This window comes from Pseudophryne corroboree, chromosome 8 (genome assembly GCF_028390025.1).
Source record: "Pseudophryne corroboree isolate aPseCor3 chromosome 8, aPseCor3.hap2, whole genome shotgun sequence".
Taxonomy (NCBI): Eukaryota; Metazoa; Chordata; class Amphibia; order Anura; family Myobatrachidae; genus Pseudophryne; species Pseudophryne corroboree.
This window is the reverse complement of record NC_086451.1, coordinates 58,113,729-58,138,753: the sequence shown is the minus strand read 5'-3', so window position 1 is coordinate 58,138,753 and position 25,025 is coordinate 58,113,729. Positions and strand designations below refer to the sequence as shown.

Here is a 25,025-nt window from a genome sequence, read left to right as displayed (position 1 = left end):
AGTCCTTTTTTTACTGATATTTGGTGTTTTGGATTTGACATGCTCTGTACTATGACATTGGGCATCGGCCTTGGCAGACGACGTTGCTGGCATTTCATCGTCTCGGCCATGACTAGTGGCAGCAGCTTCAGCACGAGGTGGAAGTGGATCTTGATCTTTCCCTAATTTTGGAACCTCAACATTTTTGTTCTCCATATTTTAATAGGCACAACTAAAAGGCATCTCAGGTAAACAATGGAGATGGATGGATACTAGTATACAATTATGGACTGACTGCCGAGTGCCGACACAGAGGTAGCTACAGCCGTGAACTACCGTACTGTGTCTGCTGCTAATATAGACTGGTTGATAAAGAGATGTCGTAGTATGTATGTATGAAGAAGAAAGAAAAAAAAACCACGGTTAGGTGGTATACAATTATGGACGGACTGCCGAGTGCCGACACAGAGGTAGCCACAGCCGTGAACTACCGTACTGTACTGTGTCTGCTGCTAATATAGACTGGTTGATAAAGAGATGTCGTAGTATGTATGTATAAAGAAGAAAGAAAAAAAAACCACGGTTAGGTGGTATACAATTATGGACGGACTGCCGAGTGCCGACACAGAGGTAGCCACAGCCGTGAACTACCGTACTGTACTGTGTCTGCTGCTAATATAGACTGGTTGATAAAGAGATGTAGTAGTATGTATGTATAAAGAAGAAAGAAAAAAAAACCACGGGTAGGTGGTATACAATTATGGATGGACTGCCGAGTGCCGACACAGAGGTAGCTACAGCCGTGAACTACCGTACTGTGTCTGCTGCGACTGGATGATAAATAATGATATAAAAAATATATATATATCACTACTGCAGCCGGACAGGTATATATATTATATAATGACGGACCTGCTGGACACTGTCTGTCAGCAGAATGAGTTTTTTATAGAATAAAAAAAAAAACACCACACAAGTGAAGTCACACGACGAGTGTTTAACTTTTTCAGGCAATCACAATATAGTATACTACTAACTATACTGGTGGTCAGTGTGGTCAGGTCACTGGTCAGTCACACTGGCAGTGGCACTCCTGCAGCAAAAGTGTGCACTGTTTAATTTTAATATAATATGTACTCCTGGCTCCTGCTATAACCTATAACTGGCACTGCAGTGCTCCCCAGTCTCCCCCACAATTATAAGCTGTGTGAGCTGAGCACAGTCAGATATATAATATATACATAGATGATGCAGCACACTGGGCTGAGCAGTGCACACAGATATGGTATGTGACTGTCTTGTACTCCTGGCTCCTGCTATAACCTATAACTGGCACTGCAGTGCTCCCCAGTCTCCCCCACAATTATAAGCTGTGTGAGCTGAGCACAGTCAGATATATAATATATACATAGATGATGCAGGCATGCAGCACACTGGGCTGAGCAGTGCACACAGATATGGTATGTGACTGAGTCACTGTGTGTACCGTTTTTTTCAGGCAGAGAACGGATATATTAAATAAAACAACTGCACTGCTGGTGGTCACTGTGGTCAGTCACTAAACTCTGCACTCTCTTCTACAGTATCAGCCTCAGGTCAATCTCTCTCTCTCTCTCCTAATCTAAATGGAGAGGACGCCAGCCACGTCCTCTCCCTATCAATCTCAATGCACGTGTGAAAATGGCGGCGACGCGCGGCTCCTTATATAGAATCCGAGTCTCGCGAGAATCCGACAGCGTCATGATGACGTTCGGGCGCGCTCGGGTTAACCGAGCAAGGCGGGAAGATCCGAGTCGCTCGGACCCGTGAAAAAAAACATGAAGTTCGTGCGGGTTCGGATTCAGAGAAACCGAACCCGCTCATCTCTATCTGGAACTTGACAGCCTAGACAGGAAATACAGGCTGGTGGCTGAGGGAGTTTAGTTAGGGGAGTAGTACAAATACCTCCCTCTATCCTTCTGATATTCCTCTCTCTGTCTGTACTATTGAGAGTGCTGTGTGAATTGTATGTGTCTCTATTCTGTCTGTTACAATGGCAGGCAAGGGACCAGCGAATAAGGCGTCACAAAAGGTATTTGTCTGTGCGAAGTGTAACAAAAAAGCTCACACAGTCAGGTGAATCGGGAGAAGAACTTCTCTCGCAAGATGAAGCTGAAGAGGACGATCGTGAGTTAGGCGAATTTAGTGAGTCGGACGACTAATTTTGTCCAGAATCTTCTCAGGGTGTTGACGCTCTTTTCTTTTTCATCCACTAGGGGTCACTGGAGTACTCTTGGGATATGGACGGTTTCCTTAGGAACCAGGCACTGAATATTAAAATTTAGAACTCTCCTCCCCTCCATATCCCAGAGTACCTCAGTGTTTTTTCTGTGCTTCTCGTAGCAACAGGCTTGTGTGGAGCTTAACCACACTACTTTGAATATTTTTATTTTTAATTTTTTTTTTCTCTTAACAAGATGTTACTGGAAACACGAAAGAATCCGGATAAACGGTTTTCTAAACCTCGCTGATTTAAGTCTAGTTACCCGTTTCCTGAGTCTGTGACAGCTACATGGGAGAATCCACCATTGGTGGATTCGTCTGTGTCTAAACTTACAAAGAAATTAACCATACCAGTACCAACGGCTACTACGCTTAAAGACCCTTCAGACCGTAAAATTGAAGCTATGCTAAAATCCATGTATGTAGCAGCAGGAGTGTTGCTTAGACCTGGGTTGGTTGGCATTTGGGTAACTAAGGCGCTCATGGTATGGATAACAGAACTCAAGTCTGCCCTACATGACGATCACCTTATACTTCTCGCTGATCAAATCTGGGAAGCTGCTGATTATCTATGTACAGCTTCTACTGACGTCTGTCAGCTCACTTCTCGCCTTTCATCGTCGCTAGTTGCAGCACGACGAGCACTCTGGCTGCGCTCTTGGCAAGCGGAGGCGGAGGTCAAAAGAGGTATAGAGGCATTACCTTACGGTGGCGATTAGTTGTTTGGTCCTGAATTGGACAAATGGATTGCTGAGGCCACGGGTGGTAAGTCTGTTTTCTTACCATTGCCTCCAACGGCGCCTAGGCGGAAATACTCGGGCCCGGCGTTCAAATCATTTCGGCCTCAGCCCTTTCGAGGCCGTGGTAGGGGACCAGCCACGGCCGGTAGACGAGGTCGAGGGCGTGGTTTCCAACAAACCAACGCCAGTCGTCAAGACGCTAAGGTCACCGACAAGCCAGTGGCATGACGGACTCCCAGCCCATCTTGGATCTCCAGTTGTGGGAGCACGTCTTCAGACGTTCCATTTGGCGTGGTTCCAGACGTCCACAGATGGGTGGATCCGCAATTTAGTGCTCAAAGGTTACAAAATAGAGTTCGACTGTCTCCCGCCACTGCGGTTTTTCAAGACAGGACTGCCTGTGTCGGACGACAAACGGGCGGTTCTGCAACTTGCCATTCAGTCTCTGCTGGAGTCAGCAGTTTTGGTTCCGGTCCCTGTACACCAACAGGGGCAGGGTTATTATTCCAGTCTGTTTGTGGTACCAAAGCCGGATGGCTCGGTCAGGCCAATATTGAACTTAAAGGGCCTCAATCAGTACGTCACTTACTACAGATTCAAGATGGAATCTCTGCGGTCGGTAATTGCAGGTTTAGAGCCACAGGAATTCATGATTGCGCTGGATCTCAAAGATGCGTATTTACACATTCCGATTTGGCCACCTCATCAGAGGTTTTTGCGGTTTGCAATCCGGCAGAACCATTACCAGTTTCAGGCTCTACCGTTTGGCCTCTCGTCAGCGCCTCGGGTATTCACCAAAGTGATGTCTGTGATGATAGCTCATCTCAGATCCCTGGGAGTGATAATAGTTCCGTACTTGGACGATCTGCTCATCAAAGCTCCGTCTCAACAGATGCTCCTCCGACATGCGTTGCTAACGTACGATGTCCTAGTTCAACACGGTTGGATTGTCAACTTCAAGAAATCACATCTGATTCCGTCTCAACGTCTGCAATTCCTAGGTATGATTCTCGATACGGTAAATCAAAGAATTTACCTACCAGAACAGAAAGTACAGATCATTCGTCATCTGGTTCGATTGGTGCTCAAGCCACGCACAGTCTCGGTACATTTGTGCATTCGCCTCTTAGGCACAATGGTGGCGGCTTTCGAAGCGCTTCAGTTCGGGAGACTTCACTCACGTCCTTTTCAACTGGATGTGCTCGCACAGTGGTCGGGCTCGCATCTGCAGATTCACCACAGAGTGAGGTTGTCGCCACGGGCCAGGGTATCTCTACTCTGGTGGCTCAATGTACACAATCTGACCGCAGGGAAACGGTTCGGCGCCTGGAATTGGATAATTCTAACGACGGACGCGAGTCTCAGAGGTTGGGGAGCTGTAGTTCAAAATTGTCAGCTCCAGGGTCTCTGGGCGGCTCACGAAAGATTGCTGTCTATAAATGTCCTGGAACTCCGGGCAATTTACAATGCGCTACGACAAGCAGTGCACATTCTTCGGTCTCAGCCTGTCCAGGTGCAGTCGGACAATGCGACGGCGGTCGCATACATCAACAAACAAGGAGGAACGAGAAGCCGCATGGCAATGCGAGAAGTAGCTCGAATCCTCAATTGGGCCGAGCGTCACCAAGTGCTGTTGTCGGGAGTGGACAACTGGGAGGCGGATTATCTCAGCCGTCGGGATTTTCATCCAGGAGAATGGGCATTACATCCAGAAGTGTTTCACATGTTGGCCCAGAGGTGTGGTTACCCTCAAGTGGACCTGATGGCATCTCGCCACAATCACCAAACGCCCCAGTATGTGTCCAGAACGCGAGATCCAAAGGCAGTGGCGGTGGATGCTCTCACCGTCGCGTGGCCGTACAGCCTCGTGTACCTGTTTCCACCGTTTCCGCTGCTCCCTCTGTTGCTAAAACGGATCAAAAGAGAGTCCGTCACAGTCATACTAGTGGCGCCTCATTGGCCTCGGAGAGCTTGGTTCTCGGATCTCCGAGGACTACTCGCAGACGAGCCTTGGCCGCTCCCACTTCGTCCGGACCTGTTACAACAGGGTCCGTTCCTTTACCCCGATTTAGCGTGGCTGCGTTTGACGGGGTGGCTGTTGAGACCGCCCTCTTAAGGAGAGAGGGCATTCCAGAATCGGTTATACCAACCATGTTACGTTCTAGGAAGCCAGTTACGGCAGCTCATTATTACAGAATTTGGCGTGCCTATATAGGTTGGTGTGAGGATCGGAAGTTTCCGTCATCATCTTTCAAGTTATCCCGTCTGTAGAAATAACAAAAGACGGGGCTGGATGGAGGACTGCGTTTATCTACACTAAAGGTGCAGGTATCTGCTTTGTCAATTTACTTTCAAAGACGATTGGCTCTATTGCCGTCTGTACACACTTTTCTGCAAGGTGTCCTCAGAGTACAGCCTCCATTCATTCCACCTACAGCGCCATGGGACTTGAATCTGGTTTTAGATTTCTTACAGTCTTCATATTTTGAACCCTTACACCAAGTGGATATTAAGTTTCTCACTTGGAAACAATTTTCCTACTAGCCTTGGCTTCGGCAAGGCGTGTTTCCGATTTGGGTGCCTTGTCATGCAAGCCACCGTATTTGGTGTTTCATGATGACAGAGCGGAACTTCGGACGAATCCCGCTTTCCTACCAAAGGTAGTGTCATCTTTTCACATCAATCAACCATTAGTAGTTCCTGTGTTAACAGCACATTCTGGAACTCTGGATGTGGTACGCGCATTACGCGTTTATGTATCCCGAACGTCTACAGTTCGTAAAACGGATACATTGTTTGTTTTCTATGATGCTGCCAAGATGGATAAAACTGACTATACGTCAGGCTTACCTTAATGCTAGGTTACAGCCGCATACATCAGTAACCGCTCATTCCACACGTTCTGTGGGAACTTCATGGGCAGCTGGTCGTGGAGCTTATACGACGCAGCTTTGCCGTGCGGCTACATGGTCTTCAGTGCACACGTTTGTGCGCTTTTACAAGTTTGATACGTTTGCGGCATCAGCATCTAGCTTTGGCCGCCTAGTGTTACAGGTGCCAAACTGCTCTCCCGCCCACGGGGGAAGCTTTGGTACGTCCCAAGAGTACTCCAGTGACCCCTAGTGGATGAAAAAGAAAATAGGATTTTGGTACTTACCAGGTAAATCCTTTTCTTTGAATCCATAGGGGGCACTGGACGCCCACCCAGAGCAGTTTTACCTGGTTTGCTGTAAGTTCAGGGAATCGTATGGTAACACATTCTCACCGACTGGTTCAAGTTTCAAGTTCTATCGGTTATTGTGCCAACTGGTTAGTTGTCAGTCACGTTATGTGTCAACTCTATTGTTGTCCGTTCTGTTATATGTAATTCTCCATTGTCAACCTCTCTATCGCTCCTGTTCGGCTCAGTAAAAAACACTGAGGTACTCTGGGATATGGAGGGGAGGAGAGTTCTAAATTTTAATATTCAGTGCCTGGTTCCTACGGAAACCGTCCATATCCCAAGAGTACTCCAGTGCCCCCTATGGATTCAAAGAAAAGGATTTACCTGGTAAGTACCAAAATCCTATTTTCTCTTACGTCCTAGAGGATGCTGGGGACTCCGTAAGGACCATGGGGTATAGACGGGCTCCGCAGGAGATAGGGCACCTAAAAAGAACTTTGACTATGGGTGTGCACTGGCTCCTCCCTCTATGCCCCTCCTCCAGACCTCCGTTAGATTCTGTGCCCAGAGGAGAAAGGGTACAATGCAGAGAGCTCTCCAGAGTTTTTCTGTTTTGAAGAATTTGTTAGGTTTTTTATTTTCAGGGAGTCCTGTTGGCAACAGGCTCCCTGCATCGTGGGACTGAGGAGAGAGAAGCAGAGCTGGTTTGTCAAGTTGGGCACTGTTTCTAAGGCTACTGGACACCATTAGCTCCAGAGGGAGTCGGAACACAGGTCTCACCTGGGGTTCGTCCCGGAGCCGCGCCGCCGTCCTCTCAGATGCCGAAGATAGAAGCCAGGTGAGTATGAGAAGGCAAAGAAGACATCAGATCTTCATGAGGTAAGCGCGCAGCGGTAAGCTGCGCGCCATTGCTCCCAGTACACACACACAAGCAGGCACTGAAGGGTGCAGGGCGCAGGGGGGGCGCCCTGGGCAGCAAGTTTCCTCATTTTTTGGCAATATAAAGCAGGATTAGGCTGTGGGACAGTAAATCCTAAAATCCCCCGCCATTTTTTATATAGAATTACTGGGACCGAAGCCCGCCGTCGGGTGGGCGGGGCTTGATCCTCAGCACTAACCAGCGCCATTTTCTCCACAGAAACTGCATGAGATACGCTGGCTCACTGATCTCTCCCCTGCTGAACTTCACAGGCTGGAAAAAAGAGGAGGGGGGCACTTTGGCGATGCAGTGAGTGGGAATTAAGGTTATATATATAAAAAACGCTATCTGGTCATATATATTCCAGTGTTTTTAAGCGCTGGGTGTGTGCTGGCATACTCTCTCTCTGTCTCTCCTAAGGGCCTGGTTGGGGTTTTGTCCCCTTATAGGTTAATCCCTGTGTGTGTGGGGTGTCGGTACGTGTGTGTCGACATGTCTGAGGCGGAAGGCTTTTCCAAGGAGGAGGTGGAGCAAATGAGTGGTGTGTCCCCGTCGGTTGTGCCGACTCAGGATTGGAAGGACATGTGGCATATGTTGAATGCAAGTGTGGCATCTTTACATAAAAGGCTTGATTAGGCTGAATTAGGGGGGACATCAGGGGGTCAATCCTCGGATTGGACCGACTCACAGGGCCCGTCGGGGTCTCAAAAGCGTCCCTTAACACAAGACACTACTACCGACACGGATTCTGATTCCAGTGTCGACTATGACAAAGTAAAATTGCACCCTAGGGTGACTAAAACCATTCAGTGTATGATTGTGGCAATAAGGGATGTGTTGCATATTGAGGATGAACCCTCGGTCCCCGACACAAGGGTACACATGTTTAAGGGAAAGAAACAGATTATTAATTTTCCCACATCTCATGAATTAAATGATTTCTTTGGAACAGCTTGGGAGACTCCGGAAAAGAGACCGCAGATCCCCAAAAGAATTTATATGGCATACCCTTTCCCTATACAGGACAGGGAGATTTGGGAATCACCCCCCACTGTGGACAAGGCCCTGATGCGCTTGTCCAAGAAAGTGGCGCTACCGTCTCCTGACACAGCGGCCCTTAAGGACCCTGCAGATCGCAGGCAAGAAACTACCTTAAAGTGTATTTATTCTTATACGGGTGCTGTGCTAAGACCGACAATTGCGTCGGCATGGGTGTGTAGCGCAATTGCAGCTTGGACAGATGAGCTGACAGATCACTTTGATAATATGGATAAGGATACTATATTCTTAACTCTAGCCCATATAAAAGACGCAGTCTTATTTATGAGGGATGCTCAAAGGGACATTGGATTGCTAGCTTCTAGGGCCAATGCCATATCTATCTCGGCGAGAAGATCCTTATGGACTCGCCAATGGACGGGTGATGCGGATTCCAAAAAACATATGGAAGTACTACCCTATCAGGGAGATGTATTGTTTGGGGATAGGCTAACGGACCTGGTTTCCACAGCTACAGCAGGTAATTCAAATTTTTTACCATATATTCCCCAACAGCAAAAGAAAGTACCACCCTATCAGATGCAGTCCTTTCGGTCGCACAAGTCCAGAAGAGGTCGGGGATCCTCTTTCCTTGCCAGAGGTAAGGGCAGAGGCAAACGAGCACCTGCTTCGGCAGGTGCCCAGGAACAAAAGTCCTTCCCGGCTGCTCCAAAACCCACAGCATGACGCTGGGGCCTCCCCTGAGGGAGTCCGCACCGGTGGGGGCACATCTTCGACTTTTCAGTCAGGCCTGGGTCAGATCAGACCTGAATCCCTGGGTGTTGGAAATAGTTTCCCAGGGTTACAAACTGGAATTCGAGGAGGTGCCCCCGTGCCGATTTTTCAAATCGGCCCTACCAGCTTCCACATCGGAAAGGGATGTAGTGTTAGCTGCAATTCAAACGCTGTGTATACAGCAAGTGATAATCAAGGTTCCCCTGCACCAGCAGGGAAGAGGTTACTACTCAACCCTATTTGTGGTCCCGAAACCGGACGGTTCGGTCAGACCTATTTTGAATCTGAAATCCCTAAACCTGTACATAAAAAGATTCAAATTCAAAATGGAATCACTCAGAGCGATAATAGCCAATATGGAGGAGGGGGAGTTTATGGTGTCTCTGGACATAAAGGATGCGTACCTTCATGTCCCCATATATGCCCCCCATCAGGAATACCTGAGATTCGCTGTACAGGATTGTCATTACCAATTTCAGACGTTGCTGTTTGGACTTTCCACGGCCCCGAGGATTTTCACCAAGATAATGGCGGAAATGATGGTGGTTCTGCGCAAGCATGGAGTCACAATTATCCCATACTTGGACGATCTCCTGATAAAAGCGAGATCAAGAGAGAAATTGCTGAGCAGTGTGGCGCTCTCTCTGAGAGTGCTCCAGCAACACGGTTGGATTCTACATCAACCGAAGTCACAGTTGATTCCGACAACTCGACTACCGTTCCTAGGTATGATACTGGATACGGAACAAATGAAGGTCTTCCTCCCAATAGAGAGAGCCCAGGACATCCAGAACATGGTCAGAGACCTGCTAAAACCGAAAAGGGTGTCAGTTCACCAATGCACTTGAGTTCTGGGAAAAATGGTGGCGGCCTACGAGGCCATTCCCTTCGGAAGGCTCCATGCAAGGACTTTTCAATGGGACCTTCTGGACAAGTGGTCCGGGTCCCATCTGCACTTACATCGGAAAATAACTCTGTCCCCAGGAGCCAGAGTGTCTCTCCTGTGGTGGTTGCAAAGTGCTCACCTGCTGGAGGGTCGCCGGTTCGGAATTCAGGATTGGATCCTGGTTGCCACGGACGCGAGCCTCCGAGGATGGGGAGCGGTCACACAGGGAAAAAATTTTCAGGGACTTTGGTCAGACCAGGAGTCCTGTCTACACATCAATGTGTTGGAACTCAGGGCCATTTACAACGGCCTTCGACAAGCGGAGAGTCTTCTTCGAAACCTACCGGTTCTGATTCAATCAGACAATGTCACAGCAGTGGCTCATGTGAACCGCCAAGGCGGGACAAGAAGCAGAGTCGCGATGGCGGAAGCCACCAGGATTCTTCGCTGGGCGGAAAATCATGTAAGCGCTCTGTCGGCTGTCTTCATTCCGGGAGTGGACAACTGGGAAGCAGACTTCCTCAGCAGACACGATCTCCATCCAGGAGAGTGGGGACTTCATCAAGAAGTCTTTGCAGACATAACACGTCTTTGGGGAACTCCTCAAATAGACATGATGGCGTCACGCCTCAACAAAAAACTTCGGAGGTATTGTGCCAGGTCTCGGGACCCTCAGGCAGTGGCTGTAGACGCTCTAATAACACCGTGGGTGTTCAAATCGGTCTACGTGTTTCCTCCTCGTCCTCTCATCACAAAAGTGTTGAGGATCATAAGGCAAAGAAGAGTACAGACGATACTCGTTGTCCCAGACTGGCCTCGAAGTGCCTGGTACTCAGATCTACAAGAGATGCTCACAGGAGATCCCTGGCCTCTTCCTCTGAGGGAAGACCTGTTGCAACAGGGGCCCTGTGTATTTCAAGACTTACCGCGGTTACGTTTGACGGCATGGCGGTTGAACGCCGAATCCTAGCGAAAAAGGGGATTCCGGAAGAGGTCATCATTAATAAAGGCTAGGAAGGAGGTGACGGTTAAGCATTATCACTGTATCTGGCGAAAGTATGTGTCTTGGTGTGAGACCAAGAATGCACCTACGGAAGATTTTCATCTGGGTCGTTTTCTCCACTTCCTACAGACAGGAGTGGATATGGGCCTGAAATTAGGCTCTGTTAAGGTACAGATTTCGGCCCTCTCGATTTTCTTTCAGAAGGAATTGGCTTCTCTTCCAGAAGTCCAGACGTTTGTAAAGGGAGTGCTGCACATCCAGCCTCCTTTTGTGCCTCCAGTGGCACCGTGGGACCTCAACGTGGTGTTGCAGTTCCTAAAATCACACTGGTTTGAACCGCTTAACAAGGTTGAGTTGAAATTTCTTACTTGGAAGGTGGTCATGTTGTTGGCCTTGGCATCAGCAAGGCGAGTGTCCGAATTGGCGGTTTTGTCACACAAAAGCCCCTACTTGATTTTTCATGTGGATCGAGCGGAATTGAGGACACGTCCGCAATTTTTGCCTAAGGTGGTTTCTTCATTCCATGTGAATCAACCTATTGTGGTGCCTGTGGCTACAAGTGACCTGGAGGATTCCAGATCCCTGGACGTAGTCAGGGCCTTAAAGATTTATGTAGCCAGGACGGCTAGAATTAGGAAAACAGAGGCTCTGTTGTCCTGTATGCTGCCAATAAGATTGGCGCACCTGCTTCAAAGCAGACTATTGCTCGCTGGATCTGTAATACGATTCAGCAGGCTCATTCTACGGCTGGATTGCCGATACCAAATTCGTTTAAGGTCCATTCCACTAGGAAGGTGGGCTCTTATTGGGCGGCTGCCCGAGGCGTCTCGGCATTACAACTTTGCCGAGTGGCGACTTGGTCGGGGTCAAACACTTTTGCTAAATTCTATAAGTTTGATACCCTGGCTGATGAGGACCTAGCGTTTGCTCAGTCGGTGCTGCAGAGTCATACGCACTCTCCTGCCCGATTGGATGCTTTGGTATAAACCCCATGGTCCTTACGGAGTCCCCAGCATCCTCTAGGACGTAAGAGAAAATAAGATTTTAAACCTACCGGTAAATCTATTTCTCCTAGTCCGTAGAGGATGCTGGGCTCCCGTCCCAGTGCGGTAACTCTGCAAGACTTGTATATAGTTGTTGCTTAAATAAGGGTTATGTTACAGTTGAAATCGGTCTTGGACCGTTGCTGTTATTGTTCATACAGTTAACTGGTTTTGTATGATCCAGGTTACGTGGTATGCTTGGTGTGGGCTGGTATGAATCTTGCCCTTGGATTTCTAAATCCTGCCTTGTAGTGTCCATCTCCTCTGGGCACAGTTCTCTAACTGAGGTCTGGAGGAGGGGCATAGAGGGAGGAGCCAGTGCACACCCATAGTCAAAGTTCTTTTTAGGTGCCCTATCTCCTGCGGAGCCCGTCTATACCCCATGGTCCTTACGGAGTCCCCAGCATCCTCTTCGGACTAGGAGAAATAGATTTACCGGTAGGTTTAAAATCTTATTATTTTGGCGAAAAGACAGGTTTTGAACATTTCTGAGACCACGACACCGGATTCGCCAGATACTGCTTTATTTGGTGGATCATCAGCTGACTGAGGCTTGAAAAAACCCAGACCAGCGGTTTCAGATGCCAAAAAGGTTTCTACTTATTTATTCATTTCCATCGTCTGTGACTGATAAATGGGAAAGTCAGCTCTGGTGGACTCCTCCCTATCCAGGTTGTCAAAGAAGACTGCATTACCTGTTCCGGGCGCAATTTCTTTGAGAGATCCGTCGGACCGGAAGCTAGACACTATGTTGAAGTCTATCTATTCAGCAGCAGGTGTCTCTCTCAGACCAGCCTTGGTGAGTTCTTGGGTAAACAGGGCAGTGGAGCATTGGGCCGCTAAGTTAATTAAGAACTTACAAGAGGAAGTTTCGGGAGACGAGGTAGTGCTACTGGCGGAACACATTAAGGAATTGGCTTATATAAATGGGAAGCAGCTAGAGATATCTGACAAGTTAATTAGAGGATCTCAGCAGCGACTATTGCAGCCAGAGGAGCCCTTTGGCTTCGGTTATGGCAAGTTTACACTGAGTCAAAACAAGCGGCGGAGTTATTTCCGTTTATGGGTGACATTCTTTTTGGAAAAGAACTAGATACGTTAATTTCACAAGCTACGGGGGTAAATCTACTTTCTTACCGACCCTTCCACCACCGCCTAAACGCTTATACTGGAACATTCTTTGCTCTCCTTTCGTCCCACTCAACCTTTTAGAGCTACACCTTTGCGAGGTAGCGGTCGCGGCAAACAATCAGCAGTTGCTCGTCGTCAAGACCCAAAGACTACAGAATAGACCATGGCATGACTGTTTCCCTTCCTACATTGGCCCAAGTACGGTGGGAGCGTGGCTTCGAAATTTTCATGATGCCTGTTTCAAAATATCCGGCAATGCATGGATTTGCAATATCATTTCCCAAGGGTACAGGCTAGATTTCGACGTTTTACCGCCAAAGAAATACTCTACATTGAGTCTTCCAATTCTTCAGGAAAGTTAGCCCTTCAGGGTGCAATACAGACCCTAGTGGAATCGGCAGTGTTAATGCCGGTTCCACCGCTTCAACGAAAGAAGGGTTACTATTCCAATCTTTTTGTAGTCCCAAAACCGGATGGTACAGCAAGGCCAATACTGAACCTGAAGTCTTTGAATTCGTTTTTGACTTACCGATTCAAAATGGAGTCATTCAACTCTGATTTCGAGCCTGGAACCCAAGGAATACATGACATCTCTCGACATCAAGGATGCTTCTCTCCACATCATTGCGACCTGGAAACCTCACCAAGTGTTAAATTTCCAATACAACAAGATCACTTTCAGTTCAAAGCCTTAGCATTTGGACTATCCACAGCACCCAGAGTGTTTACCAAGGTCATGTCGGTGATGATTGCTCACCTAAGATCATTGGGAGTCACAATTATACCATACCTAGACGACCTCCTCCTCAAAGCTCCATCCGATCTCATTCTCCAGGAACATGCTCTGTTAACATAAAATGTGTTGGTGGAACACGTATGGATAAACAACTTTCGGAAATCCAACCTTCAGCCGTCGCAGCGCATCCAATTTCTTGGGATGATCCTGTACACCGATGTACAGAGAGTCTTCCTACCACAAGACAAAGCTCTGGGTATGCAGAGATTGGTCTAGGCTGTTTTCCAACCACGGCTGGTATCAGTCCATTTATGCATTCGGTTGTTAGGGAAAATTGTAGCGGCCTTCGAAACTCTGGAGTTCAGTCGTTTTCATGCACACCCTTTCCAGCTGGACCTATTACGTCAAAGGTCGGGGTCGCATCTACATCTTCAGCAGTTGGTTCGTCTAACTCCAAGAACACGAGTGTCGCTTCTTTGGTGGTTACAACTACACAATCTCACTGCGGGCAGGCGGTTCTGAGTATGGGATTGGACAGTTCTGATGACAGACGCCAGCCTCAGAGGTTGGGGCACAGTTGTGTTGAACTCCCATCTTCAAGGTCACTGGTCTCCACAAGAATCACTTTTGCCAATAAATGTGTTGGACCTGAGAGTGATCTACAATGCTCTGTTACAGACCGCCCACATTCTTCGATTCAAGGCAGTAAAGGTTCAACCAGACAACACGACTGCTGTAGCGTACGTAAACAAACGAGGCGGAATTTGCAGTCACATGGCGATGCGAAGGGTGACACGTATTCTCCAGTGGGCAGAACACAATGCAGTGATTTTCTCGGCGGTGTTCATCCTGGGGGTGGACAATTGGAAGGTCGATTACCTCAGCCGTCAGGATCTCCATCCAGGAGAATGGGCGCTTCACCCAGAGGTGTTTGACACTCTGATACAACGCTGGGGCTGTCCAGAGGTGGCTATCGTGGCGTCCAGACTTAATCACCCGCTTCCTCGATACATATCCAGGACACGAGACCCTCGAGCAGAAGCGGTAGACGCCCTGGCCGTACGATATAGTATATGTCTTTCCTCCGTTCCCTCTGTCTCGAATTCTCAAGAGAATCAAGCAATAGTCACTCACTGTGATCCTGGTGGCACCGGATCGGCCTCTGAGGGCTTGGTTTTCAGGCCTGCGCTCTCTTCTAGCGGATGATCCTTGGCCTCTTCCTCTGCGTCCAAAACTACTACTACTACCACTACAAGGACCCTTCGTGCATCCAGACTTACCACAACTACATTTAACGGGATGGCTATTGAAGCGGACATCCTTAAATGCAAAGGGATTCTTGAGGTGGTTGTTCCCACAATGTTGCGGGCACGTAAACCAATTACAGCAGCTCATTATCATCATATCTGACAACCTTATATCTCTTGGTGTGAATGGAACGGTTTTGCATCGGATTCCTTTCGTCTTTCACGGTTTTGCTATTTCTTCAAGCAGGTTTGGATTCTGGACCTCGTCTAGGATCCTTGAAGGTTCAGGTATCTGCTTTATCGATTTTCTTTCAGAAACGTCTAGCGCTCCAGCCGGATGTCCAAACCTTTTTATAAGGGGCTCTACGGCCTCCGTTTGCCCAACCGACTGCTCCTTGGGATTTAAATTTGGTCCTACATTTCCTCCAGTCAACCTGTTTTAAAACTTTGGAAGAAGCAGACCTTAAATATCTTACTTGGAAAACGGTTTCTTTTGGCCATACCTTCAGCCCGGAGGGTATCTGATTTAAGTGCCTTGTCTTGCAAGCCTCCCTACTTGATTTTTCATCATGATAGGGCATAGTTGAGGACGCATTCTTCTTTCCTTCCCAAGGTCGTGTTGGCCTTTCATATCAATCAGCCTATTGTGGTACCGTCCTTACAGGAGGATTCTGGAACACCTTTTACTCTCGATGTGGTGAGGACCTTGAAGATCTACGTAGATCGAACGACCTCTTTACGGAAGTCTGAGACTTTATTTGTTCTTTATGATGTTCCTCATTGAGGGTGGCCTGCTACTAAGCAGACCCTGGCCCGCTGGATTTGGTTGACAATTCATCAGGCCGATCTCCACCACTCAAGACATCCTCCATTTTCCATTACTACCCACTCTACATGCTCAGTTGGGTCTTCGTGGGCCGCTAGTCAGGGGGCTCCCACGTCTCAACTCTGAGCAGCCACGTGGGTTCAAGTTCATACGCTCGCTAAGCTTTACAAGTTTGATACTTTTTGCAGCTTCATCCTCACAGTTTGGCCGTCTTGTTTTGCAAATTCCTCAGCACTCTCCCGCCCAGGGCGGGAACTTTGGGACGTCCCCACAAAAAAAAGGAGGATTTTGGTACTTACCGATAAATCTCTTTTTCGGAAGCCATAGGGGACACTGGCCGCCCGCCCGCCCGTCGCTGTTCTCTTGCCTTCATTATTGTTTAGTGTGTTTAATTGTTATATGCTCTCTTCCCTCGTATAGTTCTGTTCTTTGTTCCCGTCTCCTCTCGTCTCATTCTTAACTGAGAGGTGATGGGGGATAGAGGGGGAGGAGCCTTTTCACTTATTAGATTATTTAAAGTGCCAGCTCCCTGTAAGCTACCATCAACACCCCAGTCTTGAAGATTTGCCAGTTTCCCCTATGGCTTCCGAAAAAGGGATTTATCCGTAAGTACCAAAATCTTCCTTTTGGTGCTGATACACAAAGTAGCAAGTAACACAAATGACCACTTAGTGGAGGCGCAGAACATTACCTCCGATCATACAATTCCTTAGCTTGACTCCACCTGTGTAAGAGATTAGTTGGGCCACCTTTAGTACATATACCCTACTGTCTATGTAATCCTATAGCATGCTAGAGACTTTGGAACCCTTTAGTCTTCGTTTTACTTCTTGCAAACAAGTCAGAGATAGGAGGGCACAGACCTGCGAGTGGGCTCAGGACCATTGCAGCGGCATCACTCAGAGCTTGTGAGCAGTACACTGAAAGGAAGTATGAAAGTGCAGCCTTATTGCCTGGAACAATCCGCCCCTTAAACATGGTTTCAGTACAAGAAGGGCACTTACTAGAGAAGCTGCTGTGACATTGTTTGACGTAAGTGACTGTGATGAACGATAATTTAGTAATCTCCATGGCAGCCTCATAGTCTTTCCAGCAAAGCTTTAAAATGCCATCTAGAAGATTGTGACACATCTCTGCAGGAAGTCTTATGATCCGATGAGACCAAATGGCACTTTTTTGGCCTGTATGGAAGTTGGTTTTTGGGATGCAAACCACACACTGCATCCCCATAAGCCCAATCCCCCCAAATGAAGTATGCTTATTAGTGGAAGGGGTGTTTTAGGATAGGAGAGGGCCTGTGTGTATGCTCTGTGCAGGCAATCTCAACTCTGATAGCACTGTAGACTCTGGCCTTGAGCACAGGTCTCATGCATAGGTCTCTGGGAATATGGTGCCTGCGCTTCATTCCAGGGAATATGTCTATTGCCCTTGCACAAATCGCTTGGAGAATGGCTGGAAGTAGCAAACAGAGTTTGAAGAGGGGATCATCGTAGTCTGTGCAATGTCATGTTTCCAGGATGACGCTGGACTTGTATACAGAAGATTTGGTAAACCTGATGGACTGGACACCTCAGAGTCCAGATCTTAACCCCACTGAGAACCTTTGGGATGAATTGGAGTGATTGGTGCTTTCTAGACCAAATCAACCCTCTTCAGTGTTGCAATTGGTCAATGTACTTAGGGTGTTGTTCAGGTTTGTTAGCAAACCAAAAAAGCCCACTAATGGGCAAAACCATGTGCACTGCAGGTGGGGCAGATGTAACATGTGCAGAGAGAGTTAGATTTGGGTGGGTTATATTGTTTCTGTGCAGGGTAAATACTGGCTGCTTTATTTTTACACTGCAATTTAGATTTCCGTTTGAACACACCCCACCCAAATCTAACGCTCTCTGCACATGTTATATCTGCCCCACCTGCACTGCACATGGTTTTGCCTATTAGTGGGCTTTTTTGGTTTGCTAACAGACCTGAATAAGGCCCTTGGTGCCTAATGCAGTAAGAATTGCATATGGGATAAACATTGCGACCTTCTGTTGTGATCTTCATCTACGATGGCAGGCTGACTCAGACTTGCCGCCGCAGTGTGGCTTGTGAGGCCAAGGAAACTGTGTCTGGGATGTGGTCATTGACCTCCCCACTGCCCGGAAAATGGGGATGACACCCCTCCCCCCCCCCCCCCCCCCCTTTCCCCCGCACTTCTCTCCGAACAGGCAGAGGCATTCGCATCCCTGCAAAGCGATCACCAAACAGGGCCTGCGCATGTGCAGTTTCTCCACCATCGGAAAACTGTGCTGGGGATTACATTAATGATCCTTAGTGAATTGGGCCCTTAAGGCAGAATGGCAAAACATACCGCCTGCTGTCCAGGAACTGGTGGTCAGTTTGCCTAGAAGGGTGTCTGCAGTAATCACTGCACGTGGTGGACCTACAAGGTACTGACCCCAATAGTTCTCATTGTTCTATTTGCTGTCCGTGTCCAATCACATTTGTCTACATAGTGTAGTATACATTGAAGATCCAGTGCGGAAGCCCCTCCCCATTTCTCCTGCAGTATAACCAGAGTGTGAGCAGTGACCATGTGACTCAGGCACAAAACACTTACAAGCAGTAAGTATGATGTTTTGGGCATTAGGATTAAGAGCTGTCCTTCCAGATAGTTACCGGTATATTGGAGTATTTGGTGCCTGCAAGTATTTCATGCGTCTGTGAATTGTGGTCTTTCAGTGTCCGTTCCCTGGGGATGATGAAGAGGAGGTGTTTGACAGTATTGTACATGAAGAAGTGCGTTATCCACGGTTCCTGTCCACTGAAGCTATCAATATAATAAGAAAGGTATATGACCATCTGGAAACAAATGACTGTCAGTGGGTGTAAATAATGCTGCCGTATGTACAAATGGAGTTTTGGTACAAGTGACCGGCGGCCGGGATCCCAGCAGTCAGCATACCTATTCCGGGATCCCGGCCGCTAGAGTGCCAGCGGAGAGGGGTGGTGGGTGGTCAGCGCAACAAAACGACCTTTGCGGGATCGCTGCGCTCGCCACCGGTTCAATTTCCATTCTATGGGTGTCGTGGACACCCACAAGTGGGTATAGCCCGTTAGCCGGTATTCCAGCTGACGGCATTGTCAGCAGTTGGGATTCCGCCATCTGTATCGTGACCGCCGGGATCCCGACTGCAGTCAATATACCAGATGGCTGTCGGGATCCCGGTGTTCAGGAGACCGATGCCGGAATCCCAACAGCCGGCATTTTACAGACATATGGCATCCAGACACCCGCCCGGTATTCCCACTCGGTTGGTGGATCCATGTCCCCAACTGAGTGGGAATAGAACCTGTGGCGAGCCTGTGGGGAGACTCGCTGCTGGGATTCCGGCAGACCGGATGACGCTGTCAGGACAGTGAGAGTCGGAATGTCATCTGCCGGGATATCATATGTATCCTGAAAAAACAGCTTCTAGCTGTAACAGCAGTGTGTGGTTCTGCAGCTGATTTGCAACTACATATCCCATCATTCCCTGCCACTGTTGTAGTATGTCCTAATTGAAAAACTGTGGCAGGGCATTCTGGGATATGTAGTACCACAGCAGCTGGAGGGCGTTTGTTGAATTCCCCTGGGTTATACCTTGTGTACACTGCACCACTTGTATAACCGTCATGCTTTATTTTCAGGATAGACTTCATTCTGTTTTCATGTTGTTACTCTGCGTGTTCTGACCTAACTTTCTGCACTGCTGTCAGATATTTATGTAACTAGATTTTATTTTACAAGACCCGTCTACTTACTGTATCGCCCACTTAGGAGCAGGAGTTGTGTAATGACCCCTTCCAATAACCTGTCACTTTGCTGGATCTGCATATACAGGATAGAGGAGCGCAGTGACTTCTCCTGTGCAGCCAATCATACTTTTCTATTTAATGTTTCAGCTGCTGCGGAAAACACCAGATCGCCGGCTGGGGGCTGGAGTAGGTGATGCGGAGGAGATAAAGCCGCAGCCTTTTTATCAGGTACGATGGGTAACGGGAGGCTTTATACCTGCATGCTTGTCTGCCTTTCATTCTGTGATAACTTGCAGTGTGCCTGGGCATGGTAAATAAAGTAATATAATGTAACACTGGTGTAACAGAGTCTTCTGCTTGCCCTGTCGCAGGAGGTGGACTGGGAAGCTCTCTATGCACGCAGGGTCCAGCCACCCTTTGTTCCCGTCCTGAATGACCCTTTTGATGTCCGGAACTTTGATGAAGAATTCACAGGACAGAAGCCCATGTTGTCCCCTTCTGACGATCCTCGCCACTTGACCTCTATCGACCATAATCTCTTCCAAGAATTTGACTTTGTCTCCAGCCTTCTTCTTGCTGGGTAACCAATGTGGTCTGAGTAACCCAAAATGCTAGACAATGTGGTAATATTACATGAGGCTCTCTGGTTGCCTGGCCAGATCATCACCATGTTGGCATTCGTATAACTGTTCTGATCACAAGGAATGACCCTACGCGATCTACCAAGCCCTTCATGAGGGCACTGCAGCTGAAGGGACTCTTCTGGCAAGTTTACGTAACCTACCTCCGCCTTACGGTTTCTCCATGTACAGGCTGCAGTACAGTGATGTGACAAGGTCATACTCCTTCCTCCATGCCAATATTACTCTGTGCCGCTACATGAAGACCCAAAGCACTTTCCTATGGAGCAAGTCTGGTTACCTTCTAGCTATCTAAGGTGACTTTGGAACTACAATTTCCAGCATTCCTCACCAGCCAGCAAATAATGATATCATGACATCTTATGTTTATTAGGAAGCACAACTAACCGTATATAGGGTCACTGCACTGGTTTCCTGTTAGAAATAGAAGATATTTATCTCTGCATGTGTCCGTGTCTTCAAATAAGTTACATGTTCAGTTTCCCATCCCAGTTGCGTATACCGATTTTTTTTTAAATAGAGTAATTTTTATTCAACAGTGTTTTATATATACAGACATTTCAGTGTACACTGGGAAGCATATTGGGGTTACACGTTATTCAAAGCAATATTGTCTCCAAGGATAAACGTATATTTATACTGATACGAATAACAATTCCCATTTTTACAGTTCCCGTGCAATCTTCCCACCATATACATATTTTCTGAGGTCTGTAACCAGGTCATTTTTCGCATACTTAACATTTTGTATTTCCTCCCTCCCCCCCTCCCAGGACCTGTGTTAAAGGTTACCCCGTCTATCAGGCCCTGAGTATCCCCCAACCCCTCTACCCCGAACAAACCCTTTAACTAACTTAAGCCTAGTTACCTAACATATGCGTGATGTGGTGTGGCGACCAGATATGTATACAGCTATAATGGAGGAAAGGTGAAGGTCCGACTCAGCGCCCCAGGGCCCTAATATCGCTCCACGGCGAAGGTCAGTGCCTCTAAGTCCTAAGGGCAAGGGATGAGTATGTGGAATTAATCCAAGGAGACCATATCTTCTCGTATTTGGTAAGGGCGTTAAATTTCATGTAGACATAACGTTCTTTTATTAGAGTATCGTTTACCAAACCTTTAAAAGCATGTATCGTGGGAGGTCGCGGGGCCATCCACGTCCGCGCGATGCACACCTTTGCAAGGGCGCACATGCTGCGGGCGTATAAGTCTTCCCAGCGGGACCCAGAATCGGGGTCTCCCACCCCCAGAATGCAGAATTTCGGAGTCAGCAAGCTTCTCTGTATCCCCGTATGTTCCAGAATCGACCCGACCCCAGCCCAGAGCACCTGCAGCAGCGGGCATTCCCATGTAAGGTGCCAGAATGTGCCTCCGGCATCCCCGCACTTGGGGCAAGCACCAGCGCTATCTGTCCTAAATCTGGCCAGCCTGCTCGGAGTCATGTATGATCTATGTAGAATAAAAAGCTGTATCTGTTGAAACCGCAGCGATTTGGTGACCTGACTCGGGTTACCCAGGGCGCCCTCCCAGTCCTCCCCGTCCATGGGACCTACGTCACTCTCCCATCTCTCCCTAAGGCTTGAGAGCGGGTCTGCATGTGTCGTTTGAAGGAGATACGAGTAGGTGGAGGAGATCACCTTAACTCGGCCCAGTGAATGTAGAAATGCTTTCATGGGGAAGGGGAAAAGCGTTGGGGAAGAATCTGCGAATTGCGCCTGCAGGGCATGCCTCAGTTGTAAGAATCTATAGAAGTGGGAATTCGGGAGACCAAACTCCTCTTTCAATTGCTGGAATGATTTTAACGTGCCATTGCTGTATAGCTGGGACACCGAAACTATCAAGTACGGAGCCCATACCTCCTCACCCCCCAGGGACCCCAGTTCACTAAGAGATCTGGAGTGCCACAGAGAGGTGTCCGGGTCCGTTCCCTCATACCCAAGTAGGACCTTCAATGCCAACCATATCTTCAGAGCCTGGAAGACAATTGGAGGTGAGAGTCTGGAAGGGTTACCCCCCGCCAAAACCTGTGCCGGGGAAAGACTTGGGTGGTAGCAGCTAAGGAACGCCCGGCCTATTTCATCTTCCTCCCCTCCTCGGAGCCACGTGCCAATGTGTGATAGCTGAGCAGCGTAATAATACAGTTGGAAGTGGGGTAATGCCAGGCCACCGTCCCTTTTTTGTCTGGTAAGGGTGGATAGTTTTATTCTGGATCTTCTATTGGCCCATATCAAGGACGTCAGGACACTATTTAATTTTCTGAAGAACGCTGGGAATATGTAAACGGGGGACTGCAATAGAACATACAAAAGCTTGGGCAACACTACCATTTTAATGAGGCCGACTCTACCCGTCATTGTCAGTGGCAGCTTGCACCAAGCTCTCGATTTGCGCACAACCATCTGTATCACAGGGTCAAGGTTTAAGGGCACGAAGTCCGATGGGTCGTTGGTGACCAGGATCCCAAGGTACTTAAACTGGGCTGTCCAACACAGCGGCAAGGATATTTTCGGAGTCTGGGGGGGGGGGCCTATAACGGGCATGATAAACGACTTGGTCCAGTTTATGCGGAGACCCGAGTACCTACCGAAGGTCTCTATGACCTGCAACACAATGGGCATATCCACCGCGTAGTCTCGAAGGAATAGCAACAGGTCATCCGCATAAAGGGCCAATTTATCAGTGCAGGGACCCGTACTGATTCCCTCAATGTCCGGGTGTGACCTAATCAAACAGGCCAGGGGTTCCATGGCTATGGCAAACAGGGCGGGAGAGAGAGGACATCCCTGTCTGGTGCCTCGCGTCAAAGGGAATGAGGAGGAAATGTATCCATTCACCAGGACCCTGGCGCGTGGATTTTGGTATAACAGTTTGACCCATTGTATAAAGTTAGGGCCAAAGCCCATACTCCCCATAACTCCCCACAGGTATGGCCACTCAACACTATCAAAAGCCTTGGCCGCGTCCAATGAGACCACGACCTCGTCTGAAGGGAAATCATGAGGAGCCTGCAGAATAGTGTACAGCCTGCGCAAATTAATGGACGTGGATTTCCCTGGCATGAAGCCCGTTTGATCGGGGTGGATTATGGATTCAATTACTGTGTTTATACGGACCGCAAGAATTTTCGCTAGGATCTTAGCGTCTGTGGGAATAAGGGAGATCGGCCTGTATGACTCCAAGAGTTCAGGGTCCTTGCCAGGTTTTGGAAGCATTATTAGAATAGCCTCGGACATTGAGGGAGGGAGGCAGTCAGCGGCGTATATGTTGACATACATGTCTAGTAGTTGAGGTCCAAAAAACTTAATGTACTGTTTGTATAGTTCCGTGGGAATACCGTCACTACCCGGGGATTTGCCACTAGGAGCCGCCTCGATCGCCGACATCACCTCCTCCAGGGTCAGAGGCGCGTCCAGGGCGTCCCTAGCCTCAGGGGAAAGTTTAGAAAGGGGGATATTTGTCAAGTAGAGGTCTAGCTCCTCCCCGGAGCATGTCAGTTGACTGTTGTATACCTCCCTAAAGTAACAGAGGAGTAGCTGTGCAATGTCGGGGGTGTTATCTGTAATGGAGCCGTCAGCGCCGAGCAGCTGCGCTATCGTGGTCCCAGGCCTGTCGTAGTGCACCAGGTGGGCCAGCAGGCTACCTGGTCTGTCCGCCTGCATGTATATATTATTGGCCCTGAACAGGAGGGAGGCGTATACCGATTTTAACTGCACTACTCACCATCCAGCGCCGTCATTCTCCCATCTAAACATTCACCACAGTTGTTGGATGTGTAACAGCAGGAGAGAATGTGCTAGTGCATGCTGGGTAACTTTTTTTTGTACATAGTAAAAGGACTCCACATAGAATGTAAATATACTAACTGGGCTTGTAATAAAATATATTGAGGGGGTCTGTATGGATGAACCAGATAACATGGACCATAGCATTACACAATGATTGGTTTAATGAGGCCCCTGATGTATCTGTAGGGTGACCAGAAAAGATGAGAATTGCTCAAAGCATAAGGCTGTCATAGAAACAAAGCTGTTTTGAATGTTGAACTTTATTAAAAAGAAAAAAATAGCTATGTCTAAAGTATATTTCATGTAAGGTTTAATGGCAATTGAGTTTTTAATTGGCTATTTTTTTATTTTATTTTTTCATTTTTAAATAATAAAAATATCCATTTGCTTCTAATAAATATACAGGGCTGTTAAAATTTTAATGTTTTCCTACTTTGTCACCAGGAGCCACTGTTGCTATACAAATCCCTTGAATTGCATTAGAATTGTTTGTGTCCTCCATTGTGATCAACAATAGTTCTTATTCGAAGAACCGCCTTCTCTATAGCAGAATGAAACATGTTAGGAATAGCCGACACATGACATCTAATGCTCTAAATAACAACCAAACGATATTCAGTGATCAGGGTGTCTAGAAGTGGGTCATCTGCCATTTCATTCAGACATCTTGGCCCCCTGATCACTGGATCACTCCCCATATGACTTATTTTTTTCTTTTCTTTAAGAAGCACGTGTCAGACCTGAAAGACAGCATTAGATGTGTTGTGTTGGCTACTCCACCAGACATGTTACGTCCTTCTATAGGGAATGCTGTTCTTTGGATGGAATCTTATACCCCTTTCACATCGCACAAATAACCCGGTACCGACACGGCATATTGCCGTGTCGAACCGGGTCAGTGTGCGATGTGAAAGCACACTGGGCGATTTAGCGGGTCGCCTGACCCGGTAAATCAACCCGGTAAAAAAGAAGGGTTTTACCCGGGTTGATTACTGGGTCAGGTGCGGTGTGAATGGGAGCCGTGTCGATGCGACACGGTTCCCATTCACAAGATAGGGAGAGGCGGCGCTGGAGATGAGCTCATCTCCCGACGCCGCCTCCACCCCCGCCC

At 48.0% G+C, this 25,025-nt stretch overlaps 1 protein-coding gene across 4 annotated transcripts in view; it reads left to right on the top strand.

The window, feature by feature from the left end:
- The window catches only part of PKN3 (protein kinase N3), a 138,554-nt gene extending 114,360 nt beyond the window's left edge, over nt 1-24,194 (top strand). For 3 of the 4 annotated variants that reach the window (XR_010182962.1, XR_010182961.1, XR_010182960.1), the window contains exons 19-22: nt 18,433-18,540; nt 19,636-19,716; nt 19,860-20,623; nt 23,820-24,194. Coding sequence is in view for 1 of the 4 variants with exons in the window: in XM_063936446.1 (XP_063792516.1) it covers nt 18,433-18,540; nt 19,636-19,716; nt 19,860-20,072 (402 nt within the window). In the remaining 3 variants the exon portion in view is untranslated. Of the gene's footprint in view, nt 1-18,432; nt 18,541-19,635; nt 19,717-19,859 lie in introns of all 4 variants that reach the window. The other variant, XM_063936446.1, reaches the window with a different exon arrangement.
- Nucleotides 24,195-25,025: the final 831 nt, after the last annotated feature.